At 40.7% G+C, this 22,349-nt stretch overlaps 1 protein-coding gene across 1 annotated transcript in view; it reads left to right on the forward strand.

Annotated features, from left to right (window-relative positions):
• LIPI (lipase I) overlaps positions 1 to 22,349 on the forward strand; it is a 44,963-nt gene that overhangs the window by 11,298 nt on the left and 11,316 nt on the right. Inside the window, exons 2-6 of the mRNA XM_075593977.1 lie at positions 1,491 to 1,867; positions 17,802 to 17,910; positions 19,086 to 19,187; positions 19,599 to 19,688; positions 21,289 to 21,456. Of these exons, the coding sequence (XP_075450092.1) occupies positions 1,491 to 1,867; positions 17,802 to 17,910; positions 19,086 to 19,187; positions 19,599 to 19,688; positions 21,289 to 21,456 (846 nt within the window). The remainder of the gene's footprint in view (positions 1 to 1,490; positions 1,868 to 17,801; positions 17,911 to 19,085; positions 19,188 to 19,598; positions 19,689 to 21,288; positions 21,457 to 22,349) is intronic.

Raw genomic sequence — 22,349 nt, forward strand, 5'->3', positions numbered from 1 at the left:
ATGATGACATCACTAAAATCCGACGTACCATTTCGTGTGAGCTCCTCGCTTCATCAGGGTGGTAGCGTGGATCTCCCTTACAGCTTCCCAACTCCAGACCTCAAAGACAGCTAACAGTCCAGGTTTTAAGGATATCCTGTCATCAGCACAGGTGGGCCAATCATTTCGACTAAACCACCTGTGCTCAAGCAGGGGTATCCTTAAAACCTGCACCGTTAGTGGTCCTTGAGGACTAGATTTGGGAACCACTGGAATATACCATTTATGCAAACTAATTACATTCCTTGTGCTTTCAGCAGCTGATCTCATCTTACGTTTTTAATAGTTACTATAGAGTAAGGGAGCTTGCCTGAGCACACCCATATTTATATTATTGTACTAATATTACCTCAGCAAAGTAAATACACTTTAGCTGCTATAAATCAGGGAAGGCCCAATCCATCGTGTAACTTTTATTTTCAGCACAATCTACAGTAAGTCTGTTGTTTATTGGTCATTCATACGGTATCTGCAGTACAACTACAGTTTTTTAATTGAAGGTTGACTGCTGATTTCCAGTGTGTGGCTTCTCAAAGCACAGTATATTAAATTATATATTTTTATAGGCAAGTAAAATACTGCTCTTCAAACACCTCTCTTCGAAATGGTAGTGTAATGTAAATCAGTCTAGCTGAAAATATGCTCAAACTAAGAAACCTAGAAGTTAATCAATAGAGGCTATGACCCTTTTTTATTATGCTATCAAGCCATCTTTCCCTGATAAGGAAGATTTAGGCTCCATTAATTTTAACATGTTTTAATTCTTCCTGAACAAGGGAAAGATGATTTCCTAGTATACTGAGTAGAAGTCTAGCGCCCTTATTAATTATGCTGTGAAGATACTTCTCCATGTCACGTAAACCTTAGAGCTCCATCCCTTTGAATGGAGCTCAGAGACTTCCCTGACATGGAAAAACAGTTTTGTATTCAATCCAACGGAATTTTGCCTATTTTGTTCTATTGCAATTGACTGTCCCACATTTTTGCTGCAGTGTTATGCATGTGTCTGTGTATTGTAATACAGAAGATCCTCTTTTGTCTCTGATTATCATAACCATTAACCCAGGATCGAGCTCCGATGCCACTTAGTGGAGCTTAGGAAACTGTCCCTAAGAATTTTGTTTCTGCCCCTTTTACAAAAGTCCCAATGTAAAGACATTTCTGCTTGATTTATGTTTAAGTCAGATTGACTTTTTATTAAATGGGAGTAGTGGAATATCTGGAACCTTGCTAAGCATTAATATACCTACCAACTGGTCATCATTTACACTGCAAGTCATACATCAATTCACAGAATTCAGCTTCCTGGTGGAACATACTGTAAGCAAATACAACGTATTGGTGCATTTTAACTGAAATAAATGATCTGTTGTAGACGTTTTGAAAAACATTAAGGCTTATAAACAGGCAATAAAAATTCAGTCACATTGTACTTGTTTTACTCTTTTCAGATAATGAAGAAAAATGTCATGAATTTACAGATCTCAACATACATAATGCAATTGTTGGAACTGGACTGAATGTGCAGTTATTGCTCTATACCAGGGAAAACTCAAACTGTGCAGGAAATCTTAATGCAGAAAATTCAACAGCTTTTACTTATCTGAATGTAACAAGGAAAACTATCTTTATCATCCATGGATACAGACCAACGGGAGCTCCACCAGTATGGCTCAACAGTACAGTACAAAGATTACTCTACATACAAGACATGAACATCATTTTGGTAGACTGGAACCGTGGGGCCACAACGGTGATATATCACCATGCTGCTGGTAAAACCAAGGCTGTTGCAAATATTTTGAAAGCCCTTATTGACGACATGCTGGTAAGAAAAACATAAAGATAAAAGGATATGATTTTCTGGTCAGATATTTTACTCATCATATTTTAGTGAGGTCATGCTGCACAAATATATTTTGGATCTTTACTATGTATTCACTTACAATACGTATGATACCACATTTATTGGGTGCTGCAAGTCCTATTTATGCAGGAAGCTACTGATCATTAATTGACATAACTATGGTATTTGTATCCAATTTGTGATCTCCACTAACCTCATGCTATTGTCACGAGCCGTATAGCCATCACACTTATCTAATGCCTATGCTATGATTAGCACATGTGCCTTTAGGGTAGGAGGTAAAAATGAAAAGATGAACTATAGTCAGAAGGCCCTTATAACTTTAGACCTACAAGAGGACAGTGGATTTAACTGAATAATTGTTTAAATTATACAGTAACTCACAACCCAATTTATGAAGTGTGCAAAGAAGGGTGGGTATCCGTGTTGGTCCTTTCTTCCATGTAGTAGCAAAGGAGGGAGAGGGAGTAGGTGGTATGATACCTTTTATTGGACCAACAAGTAGTTGACATGTTACAAGCTTTCGATACTCTCCGGGTCCTTCACACTACACACCCGTAGAAATGTAAAGCGGTTTGAAACTTGCATTCTATTAGCTGATGTGCTTATGCCACCAATCTACGGTATGAGGAAAATGAGATAGTGGGAATGGTAGATTGTCAAAGAGCTGCAAAAGTAGCATAAATTATAGAGCCAGGTTTGAAAATTGGTGTAAAAGTCCAAGGGCCTAAAAGAAAAAATGTCAATGCAATTAGCTTTACAGATGTTTGTAAAATTCTCTCCTCAGACTCCCCTGTTCTTCTCCTTGGGGACTTCAACTGCCATATTGAATTCCCCTCTCTCCCTTGGGCTTCCCGCTTTCTCTTTCTAACCTCTTATTTTTGCCTTCAACAATGGACTGCAGCCAGGACCCACAAGGATGGTCACTACCTAGACCTGGTTTTCACTAAAAACGTTTCTCTCTCTTATTTCTCCATTTCCCCCTTTCCTCTCTGACTATCACCTCATCTAATTTTCTCTCACTGCTCTCCTTTTTCCACCTGCATCTACCCATCGTTTCTTCAGAGACCTGCGCTGTATTAACTTTCCAGCTTTTGATTCCACTTTACGCTCCTCCCTCTCCTCTCTCAGCTCCAGACCCTGGCAACCTGGTAAAGAACTACAACACTGCCCTATCCTCCTCTCTTGATCTACATGCCCCACTTTCTTTCTGCCTTTCTCGCCCTTCTAATCCCAGGCGCTGGCTAAATTTCCACATGCGCATACTGCATTCCTGCACTTGTGCCTCTGGAGAAAATCTTACACTCTCGCATACTTCCTTCACTACAAATGTATGCTATCCTGTTTCAACTCTGTCCTCTCTCGGGCTAAACAAACCTACTTTTCTTCATGAATCAAAAGGCATTAGGCTAACCCACGCTGACTTGTCCCTGTCTTTGACTCCCTACTCATACCACCCTCTGCTGCCTGTTTTTTTTCCTCCATCTCACATCAGCACTTTGCTGACTATTTCAAGAAAAAGGTGGAATCCATACGTCAGGACATCCACTCTGTATCCTCCTCCCATCCTACACCTCTTCCTAACGCTTCTGCCGCTGTCACAAAAGAGGATGTGTCCTTGCTGATCTCCTCTTCTCCCTCTACCAACTGCCCTCTTGACCCCATTCCCTACCATCTTCTAAAACCTCTTGCTCTTACTATAATCCCTATGCTCACACACATTTTTAACTCTTCCCTCTACTCTTGTACCTTTTTCTCCTCCTTCAAACATGCAATGGTTATACCATTACTCAAAAACAGCACGCTTGACCATTCCTGTCTTTCTAACTATTGTCCTGTCTCCCTCCTGACTTTTGCCTCTAAACTTCTTGAACGTCTTGTATTCTCTCACTTGCTCCATTTTCTCACCACCTATTCTCTCCTAAACCCTCTACAATCTGGCTTCTGCATTGCTTACTCCACTGAAACAACCCTCACTAAAATAACTAATGACCTCCATGCTGCTAAAGACAAAGGTCATTACATTCTGCTCATATTACTCGACCTCGCTGCAGCATTTGATACTGTGGACCACCCTCTTCTCCTTCACATTCTCCATACTCTTGATATATACGTAACAGAGCTCAATCCTGGATCTCCTCTTATCTCTCCAAACGTACTTTGAAGAGATCTTGCTAACACCTTCTCTTCCTCTATCGATCTCTCTGTGGGGGTATCCCAGGGCTCCATCCAGGGACCTCTTCTCTTTACTCACTCTCTCAAGGTGACCAAATCGCATCTGGTGTTCAAATATCACCTCTATGCTGATGACACACAAATTTACTTTTCAACCCCTGACCTTACACCTTCTGTACAGACCAAAGTTTCTGAATGTCTCTCCGCTATATCATCCTGGATGTCCCTCTGCCGACTTAAACTTAAGATGTCAAAAACGGAGCTCCTCATATTTCCTCCCAAACCTGGCCCTACTACCTCCTTTCACATTACTGTTGGAAGTACTATCATACACCCAGTAGCACAAGCACGCTGCCTAGGGGTCACACTCTACTCCCCTCTCACATTCTCATCTCAAATTCAAATAGTAGCTAAAACCTGTCGTTTTTTCCTCCGCAATTTTATAAAGATTCGCCATTTCCTCTGTTGATTGACTGCTAAAATTCTGACACAGGCCCTCATTCTCTCCCTTGATTACTGTAACTTCCTGCCTCTCACCTGTCTCCCCTACAATCTATCCTAAACACTGCTGCCAGAATCACTCTACTCTTTCCTAAATCTGTCTCAGCGTCTCCCCTGCTGAAATCCCTCTCCTGGCTTCCAGCAAATCCCGTATGACACACTCAATCCTCCTCCTCACTTTTAAAGCTTTTCACTCTTCTGCTCCTAATTTCTCGCTATACACCATCTAGACTCTTGCGTTCTGCTCAAGGATGTCTTCTTGCTACTCCTTTTGTATCTGAAGCCCTCTCCTGTTTTAAACCCTGCTCACTGACTGCCCCTCACCTCTGGAAAGCCCTTCCTCTCAATATCCGACTAGCACCTTCTCTATCCATCTTTAAGACCCACCTTAAAACACACATGCTTAACAAAGCATATGAGTAGCTCCGTGGCTGATACTATACACCTCACACAGTGTATAAACCCTGACCCCTTGCAGATGCACTTACCAGAACGCCCTCTTACTCTCTCTGTATGTTCTTCCTACCTACCAATTAGATTGTAAGCTCTTCGGAGCAGGACTCCTTTTCCTAAATGTTACTTTTATGTCTGAAACTCTTCTTCCCATTATGTGTTATTTTTATTACTTGTTATTTATATGATTGCCACGTGTATTACTGCTGTGTGCATTAATGGCGCTATATAAATAAGGAGATACTGTACATGCATACATAAGCTTTATTTATATAGGGCCATCCAGGTACATAGCGCTTTACAGCAGTAATAAACATGACATAATATTATAAGACATAATGGGAATAAGCGCTTGAGACATAAAACAATAGGAAAAGGAATCTCTGTCCCGAAGACATTACAATATAAGTACAAAACTAAACATTCAAAGAATGCATACCACAGTAGATGCTGTTCTTCTAAAGGATTTAGTGCAAACATTACTGAATTGTTAATGGGGCTGGAGGAGCAGGAGTTAAATTACTAAGGCTGATGTCAAGTTGAGACTCTACATCTTTTTAAAATAGGGATTAGACACGAAGGTCGAGGTCCACAGAAGTCCATTAACTCAGTGCTACTGTACTAATGGGCTGTTATCAAAATCATTAACTGACAATATTTTCCCTGAGGTTGTCGCATAGCCACAAAGCTAATTCGATGCAAAAACAATGTCTGTTGAGAGAGATTGTGACTTGAATCCCTCTCCAAATACAACTTTATGTTATACGTGGAGAAAACAGAACACACCTGGGATTTGCACTGGTATCTCAGGTGTGTTCCATGTGCTTGCAGAGTTATAGGATCCCCAGCAATTATACAAGATTATAGTTGAGCGATAGGTTCCATGCTCAAGTGTCTGAAGCAAACCAGTGGAGCAGGTTTATTATTTGTCAGTGGCGGCAAGCAAACCGGTATATGACATTCCATTCAAACAAACCATGGGGTCAAAGAACAGCACAGCAGGTAGAGGAATAGCTACTGTACATATTTGGAGACTGGAGTTTGTTCTTGGCCAAGAATAATTACAATTATCATCTTTCATGTTGTCTGTACCTTTTTATTATTTTACTACATTGAATACTCTCAAAATGTGATCAATGTGAGTGATTGAATAGTCTTAATGTGATGAATCATTTTTATGATTGCCAGAAACTAATCTACAATGTCACAGTAAATTGAAATGTAGCAATCTGACAATTTCAATATTGTTCCAAATGTATATTATATGATAATTAGATCAGGACTTGAAATACTCATATTTAGGGGGGGAAAGTTACTGATCAATGGAAAATCTGATGATAATAATATGCATATAGTTACATTTTCAAAGGGATATATTCTGACTCAAACAGAGGTTAAGGTTTAACTAATTATTCAATTCCCCTTGATATGTTTTATTTATAAGTGTTATGCCCCATATAGTATTTACAATGGTTTTTATTCAATATGAACCTAGTAAATATTATTAAGGTTCACCATAATATTGAGGGGCCAAAGTGATTTACTTAAGATCACACAGAGTGTAAGTGGCTCAAGCTTGAATTGAGCCAGCAAACTCGGTCATTAAGGACCTGAACATTAAAAAGAACGTTACAAAGATCTCACCTAAAATACAGTACAAATTAAAAGTGTGAGAGACATAGCTGGTCATTGCACAGTAATTTATATACGCACTTTTGATTTCTCTTTCCAAATCAATGTTCCCTTGTTCCAAAAAAGTTGGATAAACTGCTCCTGGCTCGAATCAGAGGAAAGAAGAACCTTTTGCTTCACTTCAAAAACTCACAGTATTAATAAAAAATAAAAAAAAAAGTGGATGCATGACAGAGCACTGTCAACCTCCCTTAACAAAATAACAACTAAAATTTTTAACATTATCAAAAAAGTTTGACATGTTACAGTATGAGCAACAAAATTCATGACAATTGTAATAAGTTCATTCAGTTGCCTTACTCTGTAAATTGATAAAATAGCAACATACTGTACTGTAAGTAACATTACCTTTACACCACCATATAATACATGTTCTGCTAAAGGTAGCCCCGATTCCTTAAACACTAATACTTTGCTTTAAAACAGTATGCTTGTGATTAAGTGTCTTTGCAAGGCAGGAACGCTCTCCGTCAAGTGTCTGTGATCAGTGCTGGAGCACCTTCTCCTCCATGCTCTTGACAGTGAAGGTCACAAGAATAAAGTCCTGCTTTTTCAAGTGTGATTGTCATAGTGTCGGGGCACATACAGTACTCCGTTCGACCTATTTGCTGTACTAGTGACGAGAGTGGCCCTCCGTAGGTAAATGTTTCCCACAACAATTGAACAAATACAACATTTAAATTCTACCAAACTGGCTCCACATGCATTCCTTTTGTATTGTATGTCTATTTATATAGCGCCATTAATGTACAGTACATAGCGCTTCACAATAGTAATACACGTGACAATCATATAAATAACAAATACAGATAACGGGTCAGGGGAATAAGTGCTTCTGACATAAAACGTAACATTTAGGAATAGGAGTCCCTGCTTTGAGGAGCTTACAATCTAATTGGTATGTAGGAGGAACGTACAGAGACAATAGGAGGGCATTTTGGCAAGTGCTTCTGCAGTAACCATACTTGCCAATGGATACTTCATATTTCTGCTGAGCACCAATCTTTGCATTGAAATCTCCCATAATGCTTTTAGGTGACAATTTCCTTTACTTTGGTTGATTTCATTGTAGAAAAAGCAATCAAAATGAATTGTAAATTTGGCGCACATGCCAAAGCAGTTATGCCTCCACATGAATCTCGGCAAGACCAGAATCACCTTCAGCAAATGTGTCAACTCTACAAGGATCGAAATATGGAAAAGAACGAGACAAAGTCGCAAACTGTCTTCCTAGGCCAGCAAGTAACAATAGATGGGGATCTTTCAAATGAAATCATTAATAGTTGAAGAGTCATTTAGAAACCACACTCACACACAGAGAGACATGTATAAATTGCAGTTGTAAAACAAATAGCTTAAAGTGACAAATAGGATTAAGTCTTCCTCTTTCCTCTGTGTGAATTATGGTATAGGTGCCCTGCTTGTTACCAGGTGAATTTCTTAAATTTTTGGAGAAGTGTTTATATACAGTATGTGTCTATATGTACTGTACACATATGCATTATTTCACTACTATCTGTATCTCATGTTTGTCTTTCTGTATTACAAAACAATAGACAAGCGTCTGAAGCCTCCTCTGTTCATTTTCATACTAGTTATGTACAGATGCACCGTGGACAAACAAGCAAAAGTCAGCGGCACTGGGGACAGTGTCTATTGTGGCCCGGGAGAATTAACGCTGCGGGGGGTCCAGGCTTTTGAATATGACCCCTGCAGCATTAATCCTCCGCTTGGTCACGCTGAGTGCAATAACCTCCATACCTGATTTCTGTTCGCTCCTGTCCAACACCCCCAAATTTGGAAGCATGGAACCCTTGCAGCGTTGGTTCTTTCTGTTTTTGGCGCCACAATCGTCACGGTACCGGGATCGCGCGTAATCACTGCACTGAAAACATGAAGTCTTGCTACATCTGTATGTATGTATATCTTTAGTTATATAGTGACATCCATGTACATAGCGCTTCACAGCAGAAATACGTGATATCATAATATAACACATAATGGGAATATCCACTTCAGACAAAAGTAACAATAAGAAAAGGAGTCCCCGCCCCCAAGAACTTACAATCTAATACTATAATACTATATCTCACATCCTTGTCATATCTATTGTAACTACGGTAGATACTATCTGTCTACAATAATGTATTCAATATATACCTCATATCTGTACTTATGCTATATCGGATGAAGAACTCTGTGTGGTTCGAAAGCTCAACTAATTTATCTGTTGATCCAATAAAAGGTATCATACTACCTACTCCTTCTCCTTCCATTGTTACGTTACTACAGTATATGGAAGAAAGGACCACTACGACTACCCACCCTTCCTCTGTAACGGATCGGAGGACTCGCTCTTCCCAGCGTGTCCCCATCACCGTGGTCCCTCCGGCTAGCCCTTCCCTTCCTCTGCCTTCGATATCCCTGCCCCACTCCCTTGCGGCAGGCTCCAGTTCGAGGTCCGCGCACTCGCACGGTTCTGCCATTATGCACGCGCGTTCCCCCTCCCTGGTCTCCTGTCAGGGGACTCGCACCCCTCGGCGTGCCTCCGTTCCCTCACCTGCTTCCTCCGCTCCTTCCCCCTTTCCTGCCCTTCAGCCAAGCACCTCCTCCGCGATGCTTCCCCCACGCTCTGGCACTCGCGTGTTGCGCGCACGTGACCGCGTTACAGAGGGCGCGCGCACTAGCTCTATTTACCAATCCTCCCCTGATACTGGTTCCACCCCTCAGTGCTTACAGGCCATTACCCTAGATTACCTCCCTGTCTCCTCCCCCACTCCTATCCCTGCAAGCTCCCAGACAAACCCCTGTTCCTCCTCTTCCTGCTATTTGTCCTCCCTCCTTTATAACCCCAGTCTGCCCTCTGCTTCCTCGATCTGCATAGCTTTCCTGTAGCTCCTGTGTGTGCAGTGTCTATGCCCAGCTCCCTTGTCTATTTCAGCTCTGGTTCCTGTCCCTGCCCTTGTTTGGATTCCCTTGGTTTGAACTTGAACTCTGCTTTGGACTTTGACTACGCTGCCTTCTCCTGCCCTTGGACTCTGGCTCTTGGACAACTTCCTTCCGACCTCTTGTGCCCCGGACTTAGCAAGTATAACGTTAACCCTTTCTCACCAGGCCCGGCAACGCAATTACCACACTCCGGGCACACCTTCACTGCTGTGGGTGCGTGTTATACCCTTACCCACCTCAGTACAGGGGACTGGCCAGGTCTGCGGGCATACAAGCGTTACATCCTCCTAATTTATGAGGATTTGAAGGCAGAATGCCAGTGGTTATGGATTGCTGAGAGAAAGCTGTTTCGGTTTTTATTCACTCCAAAAGCAGTGAGGCATATGCAAAATATGTAACTTCTAAAGCTATATATGTAAAATAAACCTTTTTCATGTCAGAAATCTAGACTGAGTGAAAAAAATATTTGTGATTGTAAGTGACAAGCCTTTATCTTGCATTGAATGAAAGGAAATTCATTTTGGTTAAAAAAAAACAGGTTCTGTCAGTCAGACATATGCAAATTGTGTGTAATAACCCGAGCAGGGCTGGGTTCCCATAGCCTTGAGAGGGTAAAAAATGGAGCCTCTTTTAAAGATGACACATACAGTATTTCTGAAGTCTTACATACTGTATAAGTAAGATGCATACTTCTGTATTAGGGAGACTAAAGCAATTAATGTACCTATTGTGACAACCACATCACGTTGAGATCCCTTTGATCCCAAATAAGGCCGGAAACACAGTACTTCTATTTACTTGGGGTTTATTTATAGGGGTTTAAATAACGTATTCGCGGGTCCACCGTCCCTTTAAGAAAACGTAAATAAATGCCTATCCCTGTCAGGGAGCTTACTGACTTCTTCAGGCCCTTACTATCAGGGCCGCCAGCTAAGCCGGTTGTCAGCTGAAAACATGCCCTGGCATCGGCAATAAAGTAACAGTACAGTCTTTGTAAACAATAGAAAGGGTTTTGCTTATCTTAGTCCATCTGGCAATGTCCCTACTTCAGCATGGCTCTCTCAGCAGCTTCTCTCACACTGCTTCAGCACCGCTCTCTCAGCAGCTTCTCTCTCACCGCTTCAGCACGGCTCTCTCAGCAGCTTCTCTCACACTGCTTCAGCTTCATTACACTGCTTCAGCATGGCTCTCTCAGCAGCTTCTCTCACACTGCTTCATCACGGCTCTCTCAGCAGCTTCTCTCACAATCTGCCAACTTCTTTAACCAACCTCTGGTAGCTGGGGAGCCCCTTCTGTCTCCCTCCTTCTCTGAGGGAAAACCGGTCAGTCTCTCTCACTGCCTTTCTGGGTCAGGCTCAGCCTGTGACCAAACACTTCCTTGTTTTCAGGAGTTCAGCCCAGACTGATTAATTAGATTCCAGGTGTTCTTGACAACTCCAGGAAGGATTAACTGGTTGAGTGCTGGAAGGTACACATATCCTCCATTCCAGCCTACTGAGTCAGTGACTCTGTCACATATCCTCCCCCCCAGCTCATTCCTACTGGGGTGAGCGACCAGTGCACACTTACTGTGCACCCACACCAAAGACGTCCTTTCTTTCCGTCTTTTCCTAGTCTTTCAGTTGAAAAATCTTCCCTTTGGGACAATTACCAGGCCTTCTGGGCCTGCAGACTGGTCCTTCGCTACCTCTTTATCATGTGCCGGCCGTAGTCTAGGGTTGAAGTTCTGCCTTTGTTGTGTCCCCTTCTGCAAATGTTCCTGAGCATCCTGCTGTCTATTAGCTCTCTCTGCCAGGACTCTACGCCACTCTGTGACCTTGATCTGCAAATCCTGACGATGCATCTCTGTCTTTTTCCTCTTGTGCTCAGAGTTTTCCTTACTCTGTAGAAGAGCCTTGACCATGGTCAGCTCATTGCATACACTTGCCAGTGACTGTTTGGCCTTTTCTTGTGAAGACAGCAACTCCGCTTTAGCGGTGATGGCTTTTGGACCTTTTTCCACCAGCATACCTTCAGTGTTGGGTTTCACATCATTTATCTTTAGAACTTCAATTTGGGTGGGGGTCTTATTAACCCTAAGCGCACCCCATGATGCCTCTCTATTACCGTCGACAGACTCGTAGGCTTGGGCCTTTCTTTCTTGTCCCTTTAATTTACTCCGTTGGGAGTGTTGCTGGATAACCTGTGATATCTTTCTCATCTTACGAACATGGACACACTTCAGTCCCATTCTCAACTGTCTCTTCACAGCGGCTGCCTTCCTTGCAACGAATCCACTATGGGTCCCATGGGTACTGCAGTACAACTGGCTTCTTACTGTGCTACTACATTGCACCTTGGTCTTCCCATTCTGTTCCTTGTGGACAGTAGACTAACACTGCAACGGTATTGCAGTCACGCTTCCTGGTGTGCCTCACTTGCTTTATCTCTACCGCCCTCTTTTCCATGGACCGCTTCTGTGACCCAAGTGTCTGTCTTAGGGTGGTAACCTCTTTCTCCAGCTTCAGCTGAGGAACCTCCTGTTGGGAAGCCTTAGAGTCCAACGTAGCGTCCTGCTCAGTCTTCAGAGCCTCGAGCTCCTCCCTCAGGTCACGCTTTTGCTTCTCTGTCATTTTGCGGCCAGCACACTCAGACTCCAGGTCCTTCCTCAAGTTTTGAAGCAGTCCTTCTGTATGTCTTTTCCCACTCAGTGCGGCTGGCTGCTAGTTCAGCATCTTTGCAGTTGGGTCGCGATTCCAGATCTGTCAGCTGATTCAGAGCAAGGTTTAACTCTGTTACCTTTTCTCTATTCTTGACCTGTAGCTGCTGGTGCTCCTCCCGGACCTTATCCAGCTCCAGCTGCAGCCGGGCCCCCTCATTGGCCGTGTGATCCAGCCGCTTGTAGATATCGGCCATCTCCGTTTCATAGCGTAATGTCAGGCACCTCACCTGATGGACGGACACCTCCTCCTCCCTCTCGACGAGCTGTATCTTGCGCTCAGCAACCTGCGTTTGCAGCTCTTCAATTTGATCCTGCAAGTCTCCTCTCAGGGCCTTCACTTCTCCCCGGTGCTTGCTCTGAGTTTGCGTCAGTGCATCCTTCATCTTGTGGAGCTCTGCAGTGTTTGTCGCCAGGATCGCCGCTGCTTCTGTTTTCCAGGCTTCTTTATCCTTGGCATACTGACTCATGGAGATAGAGTTGCCTCTCTGCTTCTCTAGCTCTTGCTCCAGTCTGTGGACCTTCTCACGCTCCCTCTCATGGGTTTCCTTCAACATACCCAGCTCTGTGTTTAGACTGTGGCCCTCCTGGAGTGAGTGTTCCACCTCTGTGCTGAGAGCATGAACCTCTTGTAGAGCCTTCCCGTATTTCTGTTTGAGGTTAGCAATCAGTTTGTCCGATTTGTTCTGCTTTTCCTCCATGGTAGCAATTGAGGCTTTGGCATTTTCCAGACCAGTCGTCACCTCCTTCAACTCACTCTGTAAGAGACAGTCTGTTTCCTTCAAAGCCGCGTACTCTTGTAAAGCTGGGAGTATACACCTCTGTAACTCTGCGCTCACCTCTTGCTCCTTCCTGCTACACTCTCGCTCCTTCATCAATCCCTGCCACAGGACTTCATAATCATGGCGGGCAGCTTGGAGTGCAGAAATTAAAGCCTCTTTATCCTGGATCAAGGATTCAGCATCCCTTTTCTCCTCCATTTCCTTTGTTCCCATAACCATTTTGCCCGTCACTCCGGAATGCAGCACATCTCAGCGCCTTTCTAATGCATGTCCTGACAGCGCAGGTTCAAGTTGCTCGGTCACTTCCTCTGTGACTTGAGGAACAATTTTCTTTTTCTTCTTTCTTTTTGCTTTATTAGCTCCAGAGACATCAGTAGTACTGGGCACCCCTCACTGGTATCAGTTTCCACATCTTGCTTGCACTCCCAGGGCCTTGTTTGCTTTTGCAGCTGTTTGTCTTTGAAAATTTGGGGACACACATCTTCCATGTGACCTACTCCACAACAGGCTCAGCATACTAAATTAATCTGGTATGAGTCATCATCATCATCATCATCATCTTATGGCCTGAAAGGACACTGTCTTGTATGATTGCGTACATTGCAAAACAAACATTTCATGTCAGCCATTTTAAAAACCCAGCAGGGAAATTCTGACACTCAGCACTTGCTAGCTGTCAATTCACTTTCTTCAGAAAAATTTCGTTTTATGCTTGAGTTCAGTACCTTTCAATCTTCTGACCTCTGGGTGCTATTGCATCCACACTACATACATTCTCTATGCATGCTGTAGCATAACTGGTCATACACATTGGGACAAAATTTGCTTGCTTTTCACTTCAGTTGGGCGGCAATTTTAAATCCCCGCATTTGTCTTCAACCCCACAGTTTCCGCTGCATGGTGCCTTAGGGACTGCCCGCATTCTCCACCATATGTGACAACCACATCATGTTGAGGTCCCTTTGATCTCAAATAAGGCCGGAAACACAGCACTTCTATTTATGTGGGGTTTATTTATAGGGGTTTAAGTAACGTATTCGCGGGTCCACCGTCCCTTTAAGAAAACCAAACTAAAATAAAAACGTAAATAAACGCCTATCCCTGTCAGGGACCTTACTGACTTCTTAAGGCCCTTACTATCAGGGCCGCCAGCTGAGCCGGTTGTCAGCCCAAAACATGCCCTGGCATCGGCAAAAAAGCAACAGTACAGTCTTTGTAAACAATAGAAAGGGTTTTGCTTATCTTAGTCCATCTGGCAATGTCCCTGCTTCAGCATGGCTCTCTCAGCAGCTTCTCTCACACTGCTTCAGCACCGCTCTCTCAGCAGCTTCTCTCTCACTGCTTCAGCACGGCTCTCAGCAGCTTCTACCACACTGCTTCAGCTTCATTACGCTGCTTCAGCACGGCTCTCTCAGCAGCTTCTCTCACACTGCTTCAGCACGGCTCTCTCAGCAGCTTCTCTCACAATCTGCCAACTTCTTTAACCAACCTCTGGTAGCTGGGGAGCTCCTTCTGTCTCCCTCCTTCTCTGAGGGAAAACCGGTCAGTCTCTCTCACTGCCTTTCTGGGTCAGGCTCAGCCTGGGACCAAACACTTCCTTGTTTTCAGGAGTTCAGCCCAGGCTGATTAATTAGATTTCAGGTGTTCTTGACAACTCCAGGGAGGATTAACTGGTTGAGTGCTGGAAGGTACACATATCCTCCATTCCAGCCTACTGAGTCAGTGACTCTGTCACACTATTTTGTTCCTTAAGACCATTGATTTCCACGACTGGCCTAGAATGTAAAAATTATCTGACATAGCACTGTAGGATGGATTGTAGCCAATACTCGGGCAAGATAAAACAAGTGACATAATTATGGAAAACCCAAAGAGGATTCGGAATAAAACAGAAAGTACTTGGAATGTGACTCTGGCTCTTAATGCCTGATAACTATAAGCAACATAGGGCAAATGACAGAAAATAGGGAGCAGGAATCTCCTTGTTAAGACACTGCTTATTCAAGATGCTAAGAAGCTCTTTATTGTTCATACTTGTTGCAGGGCATGATACCTTCTGATGGTCCAAGAAGACAGTTTTTCATAGTTAAAATATGTTCACAGTTTTATATAACCTCACTGGTCTTGTCATGTATACAGTACTTAGTAAGAAAGAGAGTTTTAAAAACTCTGTATTGTTAGAGGTCCATTAAATATTGTTACCCTTTGCATTATTTGGAGATTATTTATTAACCACTCCTGGCTGAAAAATATTGCACCAGATTTTTCACAGAAACCATTTCCTATTGATTTCAAAGGAAATGTTTTTTCTTTTATCAATTTGGTCCACTTTATACAAGTTTTGCAGCCATGATAAATGACCCCATTTTATATTGTGATTTCTCCACCTGGAGTGGTGTTGCAGATTTATTGCATTACAAGCCCCAATCTTCCAGAGGTGGCTACTTTACCTGTCTGAACAGATAGCAAAGTCCAATAGACAAAAATTAAAAAAACTTATTTTGTGCAGGTAACTTGAGAGAGAAAGCTTCCTATGTTCTTTGTAGAGATGCCTGTATTGAGGAAGATCATGTATTACATCATCATCCAGATATGCATCCACATACTGCATTTACAGTACTAATCCTTTGGAATGTGGCTGCTGCTCTGAGTAGGTTAAAGTTAAAGTGGTTAGTAAGAGGAATTTTCCTGTAATGCTCTGTTAGACCAAGTTTAATTTTAAATCAGGTTTTTTTTAACTTGTCCGTCAGCTCATGTACAGTACTCTTAGTATATAATACTGAAAACATCGCAGAAGTATGTTCTAATGTTAAGATGGGGAATAAGCACAAGTGGGCTAGACCACTCAAATAAGCTTAGATTCCACTGACGTCGAGACACCGGCAACTGCCGGCTATTTTCTATCACAACAATCAAGCACTGTCTTGAAATCAAACAAAAATATAACTACTGAATACCATTTAAACTCTCACATTATTGCGACTTGAAAAGAAATACGTTTAATATAATATCACAAACTGCAAGGCTTCCATGTAACAATCTTATTCGCAACAAACTGCCCGAAAGTTGAAAAACAAAAAACAACACACAAACCTGTATTCTCAAGAAGGCCGTGATGTACGAACAGTTATCCTGACATCGTGGATACCGTGGAAAGCATATCCAGAACCTATTGTACCGGGAATAATTATCACTGCCACCGAGATGTCAAAGTGTACTGAGTTGTTTGTTACCGTGGCTACCAATTTATTTTCATTTAAAATATTTAATTTCTCTGGTTCAAGCAAATTGTCTGAGAATTAAGTAGAAGTTGCAAAATAATACATTTAATGTTTGTATGGAGTATCCGGTCGATGAGATTTACCCTTTTTAAATTTTTCTTTTTATTACGTCAAAAAAATCATAATGCGAAACAAAAAAACGAATTTTAAGATCGCAAAAAGGCATCTTATTGCCCCCTTGGATTTATCTTGTAAACTGTTAAAACCTTTTAATTTTATGGAGATTAAAAACGACGTTTTACACTTGGCATCATGAATGTCATTTTTATATCTACGGCTCTGTTGTTATTACTACACTCTTTAACACTACTATTCTATTTTGTTCTTAATCATTTATCCAGTGGATAAAGATGATCAGTTATTGCGGACTTCGTTTTAATACTTGTCAACACGTTACAAAATGGTTTGAAACTTGCACCTGTCCTTACCCTCTTGAACCTGCTCGATAAGAATTTGTCATTGTATTCCTGCCAATAACTTTCTAAATTACTGGCATGCATCCTTAAAAACAGAACCATTTGCTAATAATCTGTAAAGTATAAGTTTGAATGCATCATTGGCCTTTACGATGTACAACATTATCAGTATTGGTTGATTTTAGTCACGTTAACTTTCTGGTTACACTAGGGCCCATGGAGGCAAGTAGCAGACTGAGGATCTTCCAGATGTAAGTTTGTGCATCAGGAAACCCTCTAGAAACAGGAATGCAAGAGCTTGATTTTTTTGGGGTGGGGCGGTTATTATTGCGTTTATGGAGTATAATTAATGACATATGACACATTACGATATCCTACAGCATAAGCAACAGTTCTGCATTGTCAATCTCCCCCCTTTTTTTTTTTTATATATCCTCTTTAATCTTGAAGCCTTTGGCAATTAAGCTCTTTATATGGTAATCAACATATAGAGAAAACATATACAAAAAAAAGTTTTTAACTAGGTTCAATAAAAGCTGTAATTAAATGCACAATATTAGTTTCATTAAATTGGTTATAACTTAATTGTTACGGAAGATGGTACCATCATATAAGTATAACATGATGCTTTTGTGGTCCAATGGAGTAGTAGCAGAATTGGCAAAATATCCAAATTTGTGAGTAACCAAAGCTTTTAATAATGATCTTCGGAATACCAAAACTGAATTAAACATTTTAGGTAAGGTTGTCAAGTGCACCCAATGCCTTTTTCATTACATTTTTTTAACTGTTAGACTGTCAAGGTGTTAGCTCAGTGTTATCAGGGAGAAGTTGCATTTAACAAATTCTCAAATAAACAAGTCTTAAATAAAATTCTTCTTTTTTTGATTTTTTACCATTTTTTTTGTATTGAATGTTCTTTTTTTTTTTTTACTATTTTTCCTATAGCTTCAAGGAGCATCACTTGATTCTATTTATATGATAGGAGTCAGCCTAGGAGCTCATATATCTGGATTTGTTGGCAAAATGTATAATGGCTCAATTGGACGAATAACAGGTGACCTTTTTTTTTCTTGACACCTTATATTGTTGCATGAATTGTAATGTTCAGTGCTTATCATGAAGAAATAATTTACATCAAACACAATTAATTTAAATTATTTTCAATGATGCAAGGTGTGTGTGTGTGTGTGTGTGTGTGTGTGTATATATATATATATACACGTGTGTGTGTATGTATGTATGTATGTATGTATGTATGTATGTATGTATGTATGTATGTATGTATGTATGCACTATAACTCCCTTTTAATGTTGATAAAAGTTACAGATTTTATCATTTGGAGTCTTAATTATAGAAAAGCTTGTGGTTCATATTTACTACTGCTATTCCACAAAGACAAGGGGTGCTCAACTCTAGTGCCCAAGCCCCCACCCCCAACAGGTCAGGTTTTTAGGACATCCCTGCTTCAACACAGGAGGCTAAATCAGTCCCTGCTTCAGCACAGGTGGCTCAATCAGAGGCTTAGGCTTTGACTGAGCCTCTGATTGAGCCACCTGTGCTGAAGCTTGGATATCCTGAAAACCTGACCTGTTGGGGACTTGAGGACTGGAGTTGAGCACCCCCTGCCATAAGGCACCATACAGACTATTTATGTGAATGGTGGCTTTCGACGCAGGAAAGTATCTTTTCACGACTTTGTAAATAAAGTTCGGTGTTCCTTATCCTGAATGACCTACTTCTAAGACCATCTGTGTATCTACATTACAAGCAGTTATGAGTTATAGGAGATGAGTCGTACTGTGAGTCAGAAACCTTGCACTGCTCAGGGTTTCATGAGTTACTCTGATTCATGTAGTAACATTTTTTTTAAACACATTTTTTACAGGATAAGATAATAAACATTTAAAAAATTGGTTTTTAGAATGAAGATAATTTAAAGAATAACAAAATGACTTGCATATGTATTTTCTAAATAGTCTCAAACAAAATACTTACTAAATGAAAATGTTCTTCTTTCTTTGGCTACAATTGTGAATGCTGTGACTGAATACTACATTTGATTCTTAATTGTGATCATAAATACAGATGTATTATTATATTGGTTACATTAATTTAATGAATTAAATTGTTTATATCTTCCTTCGGAAGATGGCTCCATCATGAAAATATAACAATATTCCAGTTAACAATTATAACGTGTCGCCTCATTTCTCTCTCTTCCCTTGCAGGTCTTGATCCTGCAGGACCCCTATTCAATGGACAGCCACCGGAAGAGAGATTAGATCATACTGATGCACAGTTTGTTGATGTCATTCATTCTGATATTGACGGTAAATTAAATTGACTTAGAAAATGGCAATGCTCGATCGACCTCTAACTTTCGATCAAAGAAAATTGTACATTTAGCGAATGTTGGTTAGGTGTAGAGATTATTGAACATTTGTCCAAATTGATTTGGGAGAAAAATATATTATGCATGCAGGGACCTAACTGAAGCATTGGCATTGGCACTCAATGCTTCTGAAAAGTAATATAACACCCCAAAATATAAACAAAGAATGTAAAGATCTGACTAGACATGGTAAAATACAGACACTTTTATTTAGTACATATACTGCGTTTGTTGTATGGTAAATGTTTGTTATTGTTACTGTCACATTCTATACAGTATAGTGTATGCATTAGATTCAATTCTAACGCTTGTATGAAATACTTACAGTATGTTTAAATCTTAATTCAAGGTCTTGGCTACAGGGAAAATTTGGGACACATTGATTTCTACCCAAATGGAGGAACAGATCAGCCAGGTTGTCCAACAACCATATTGTCGGGTAAGTGTTGGCACTACAGTTAAAAATGTGAATGTCATACAAAATAACAGGTGATGTTTAAATATAGATTCCCACTATAGTCCTATTTACTCAGTGGAGCCTTTCCATAAGATACCCTCTGGCACTGGAAGACATCTTACAGCCCAGTCAAGTGAAAAATGCCCTAAATCTTAACCCATGCTTATAGGACGAGATAATGTATTATAGTATTTATTTGTGGACATTTGAAGTTGGAACAATCCGCTGTGTTAATGTGTCAGTTGTAGTCCTTTAAGATGATAAAGTTGAATGACATTACAGTAGCGGATTGTTTTACCTGCATTGTCGTGCATAAGGAGTTACATTTACACTCTTTCTGCTGTCCAGCTTTGTGAACTCATTTTGTTTGGAGGAAGAATGGATTTTAAAAAATGTTTACCATATCTGCAAATTATTTTATTAATGTACAGACTAATACATCATTATGTGCTTGCTACCAATATACCCTAGCCACTTAACTGGGATTTGCAGAATTTTTTGCGCATGCGCGAATGGCGTTGCCTGCTTTTGTGCATGCGCGAATGGCGTTGCCTGCTTTTGCGCATGTGCTGGCCACTTCTGCGCATGCGCTTACATCATGGAAGGGACCAGCGTGCACGCTCATGAACGCGCCTGATTGCTTTTTTGTCTCCAGCAACGATTTTTTGTGCTGTGAGATTAGCCAGTAGGGTTGCACGCATCTTGTATCTGTTACGCCTTTTCGTCTCCGTGAAGGAGTTTTGTCCTATGAGAATTTAGTAGGTGCCAGCAAAGAAGTTTCACTTAAAAAATAATAACAAACGGACAAAATATATACAAAGTAAAAATACAAATGTCCGACACACCGAGAATTCCTTGACGTTTCAGGTATATAATCCTCCTGTCAACAGGGAGACTTTGGCCCCTTTATACTGTATTTTTTCTTGGTGTTTTTTTTTTGTATTTTAGAGTATTTCTTTGTGTATTATGGCTTTGTATTTTGCTTTTGAATATATCAGTATAACATTATTTTTCTATTTTCTTACAAAACAGTGTTCAGACTCCTCTATTTGGTTTGGGGGTTTTTCTCCCTTCTTTTGTATTATACATTTATAAAACAGTATCATTTTTATTTTTTACTAAAGTTGATTATTCTCTGTTCAGTACTATTTACCAGTTTTTGTATACTTTTATATGTGAATTACCCAAGTAGTCTTTTCAGCATGGAAAAAAAACAGTGGTTATCAGCACATATGTTTTAGTTTAATACTCTTTTTCTGTTGTGTTAGCACTTTTTGTGCTTTGGTGTGGATTTGCAATGTAAATCAATTTAGGTACAATTCCTTATAGTATAGCTAATGCGATGTGGGCACTTTTTGCAGTTATTGAGTTCACATTTAGCTTTAACTTGAGCTACAGTATTTTATCAAGATTTGATTCTACTGGAAATTGCAAATATATTGTTGTTGTTACTTCCAGTAATATTGTTTTTCAGGAAATTTACATGGATTCATATTGTTGCACTACACATTGTTGTATGCGCTGATGCTAGTAGTACTGTATGCAGAAATGTATTTGATATTTTACTTTCTTTTCTGTGTAGGATCTGAATATTTTAAGTGTGATCACCAGAGATCAGTGTTTTTGTATCTATCTACTTTGACTGAGAGTTGTAGCATTACTACATATCCTTGTGAGAGTTACAGAGATTATAGAATAGGAAAATGTGCTGACTGCAAAGAGTTTTTACCAATGACCTGTCCGGTTTTAGGTAAGTAGTTTATATATTGTAGTTTTGTTGTGTATAATTGATATGAAAAAATAATAAAACAAGTGGGATTTCTACGACTGGCAGATTCCTTGAATGTCTCTTTGCCTTCCGGCCATATAACCTCACTAGTCTCACTATACACCATTTCGACTCTTGCGTTCTGCTCAAGGATGTCTTCGGTCTACCCCTTTTGTATCTAAAGCCCTCTCCCACCTAAAACTTTTCACACTTGCTGCCCCACACCTCTGGAATGTCCTTCACCTCAATATCCGACTGGCACACTCTCTCTCCACCTTTTAAGACCTATCGAAAAACACATCTCCTTATTGAAGCAAATGGGTAGCTCCGCTGCCTGATGCTATACATATCAGATGCACTGACCTTGACCCCTTGCAGATGCACTTACCATAACACCCTCCAACTGCCTCTGTAAATTCTCCCTAATTACCACTTGGATTGTAAGCTCTTCGGGGCAGGGACTCCCTTCCTATTGTTATTGTCATGTTTGAAGTACTTATTTCCATTATCTGTTATATCATTATGTCACGTGTATTACTGCTGTGAAGCGCTATGTACATAAATGGCGCTACATATGGGACTATAGAGCAACTAACAACCAAAATGCTCTCAAAAGAGTCAGACCAGAATCCCAGTAACAAAGCACTCTAAAATCAAAATAATTTATTTGTAAACAAATTTAAAGCTAATGTTCTAACCACAAAGGAAAACGCAACATGCAGACATGGCATGGACTATAAATCCTGACTGACTAATCACTAGCGTATTTGTACATTTTGTCCACTTTGTTGGCCAATCCAAATGATATAACCAATAATGAATGATAAGGCATCACCATGCCCTGCTGTTCATCGTTGAACATTTGCGTTGCCACT

The sequence above is a fragment of the Ascaphus truei genome, chromosome 3, assembly GCF_040206685.1.
Source record: "Ascaphus truei isolate aAscTru1 chromosome 3, aAscTru1.hap1, whole genome shotgun sequence".
Taxonomy (NCBI): domain Eukaryota; kingdom Metazoa; phylum Chordata; class Amphibia; order Anura; family Ascaphidae; genus Ascaphus; species Ascaphus truei.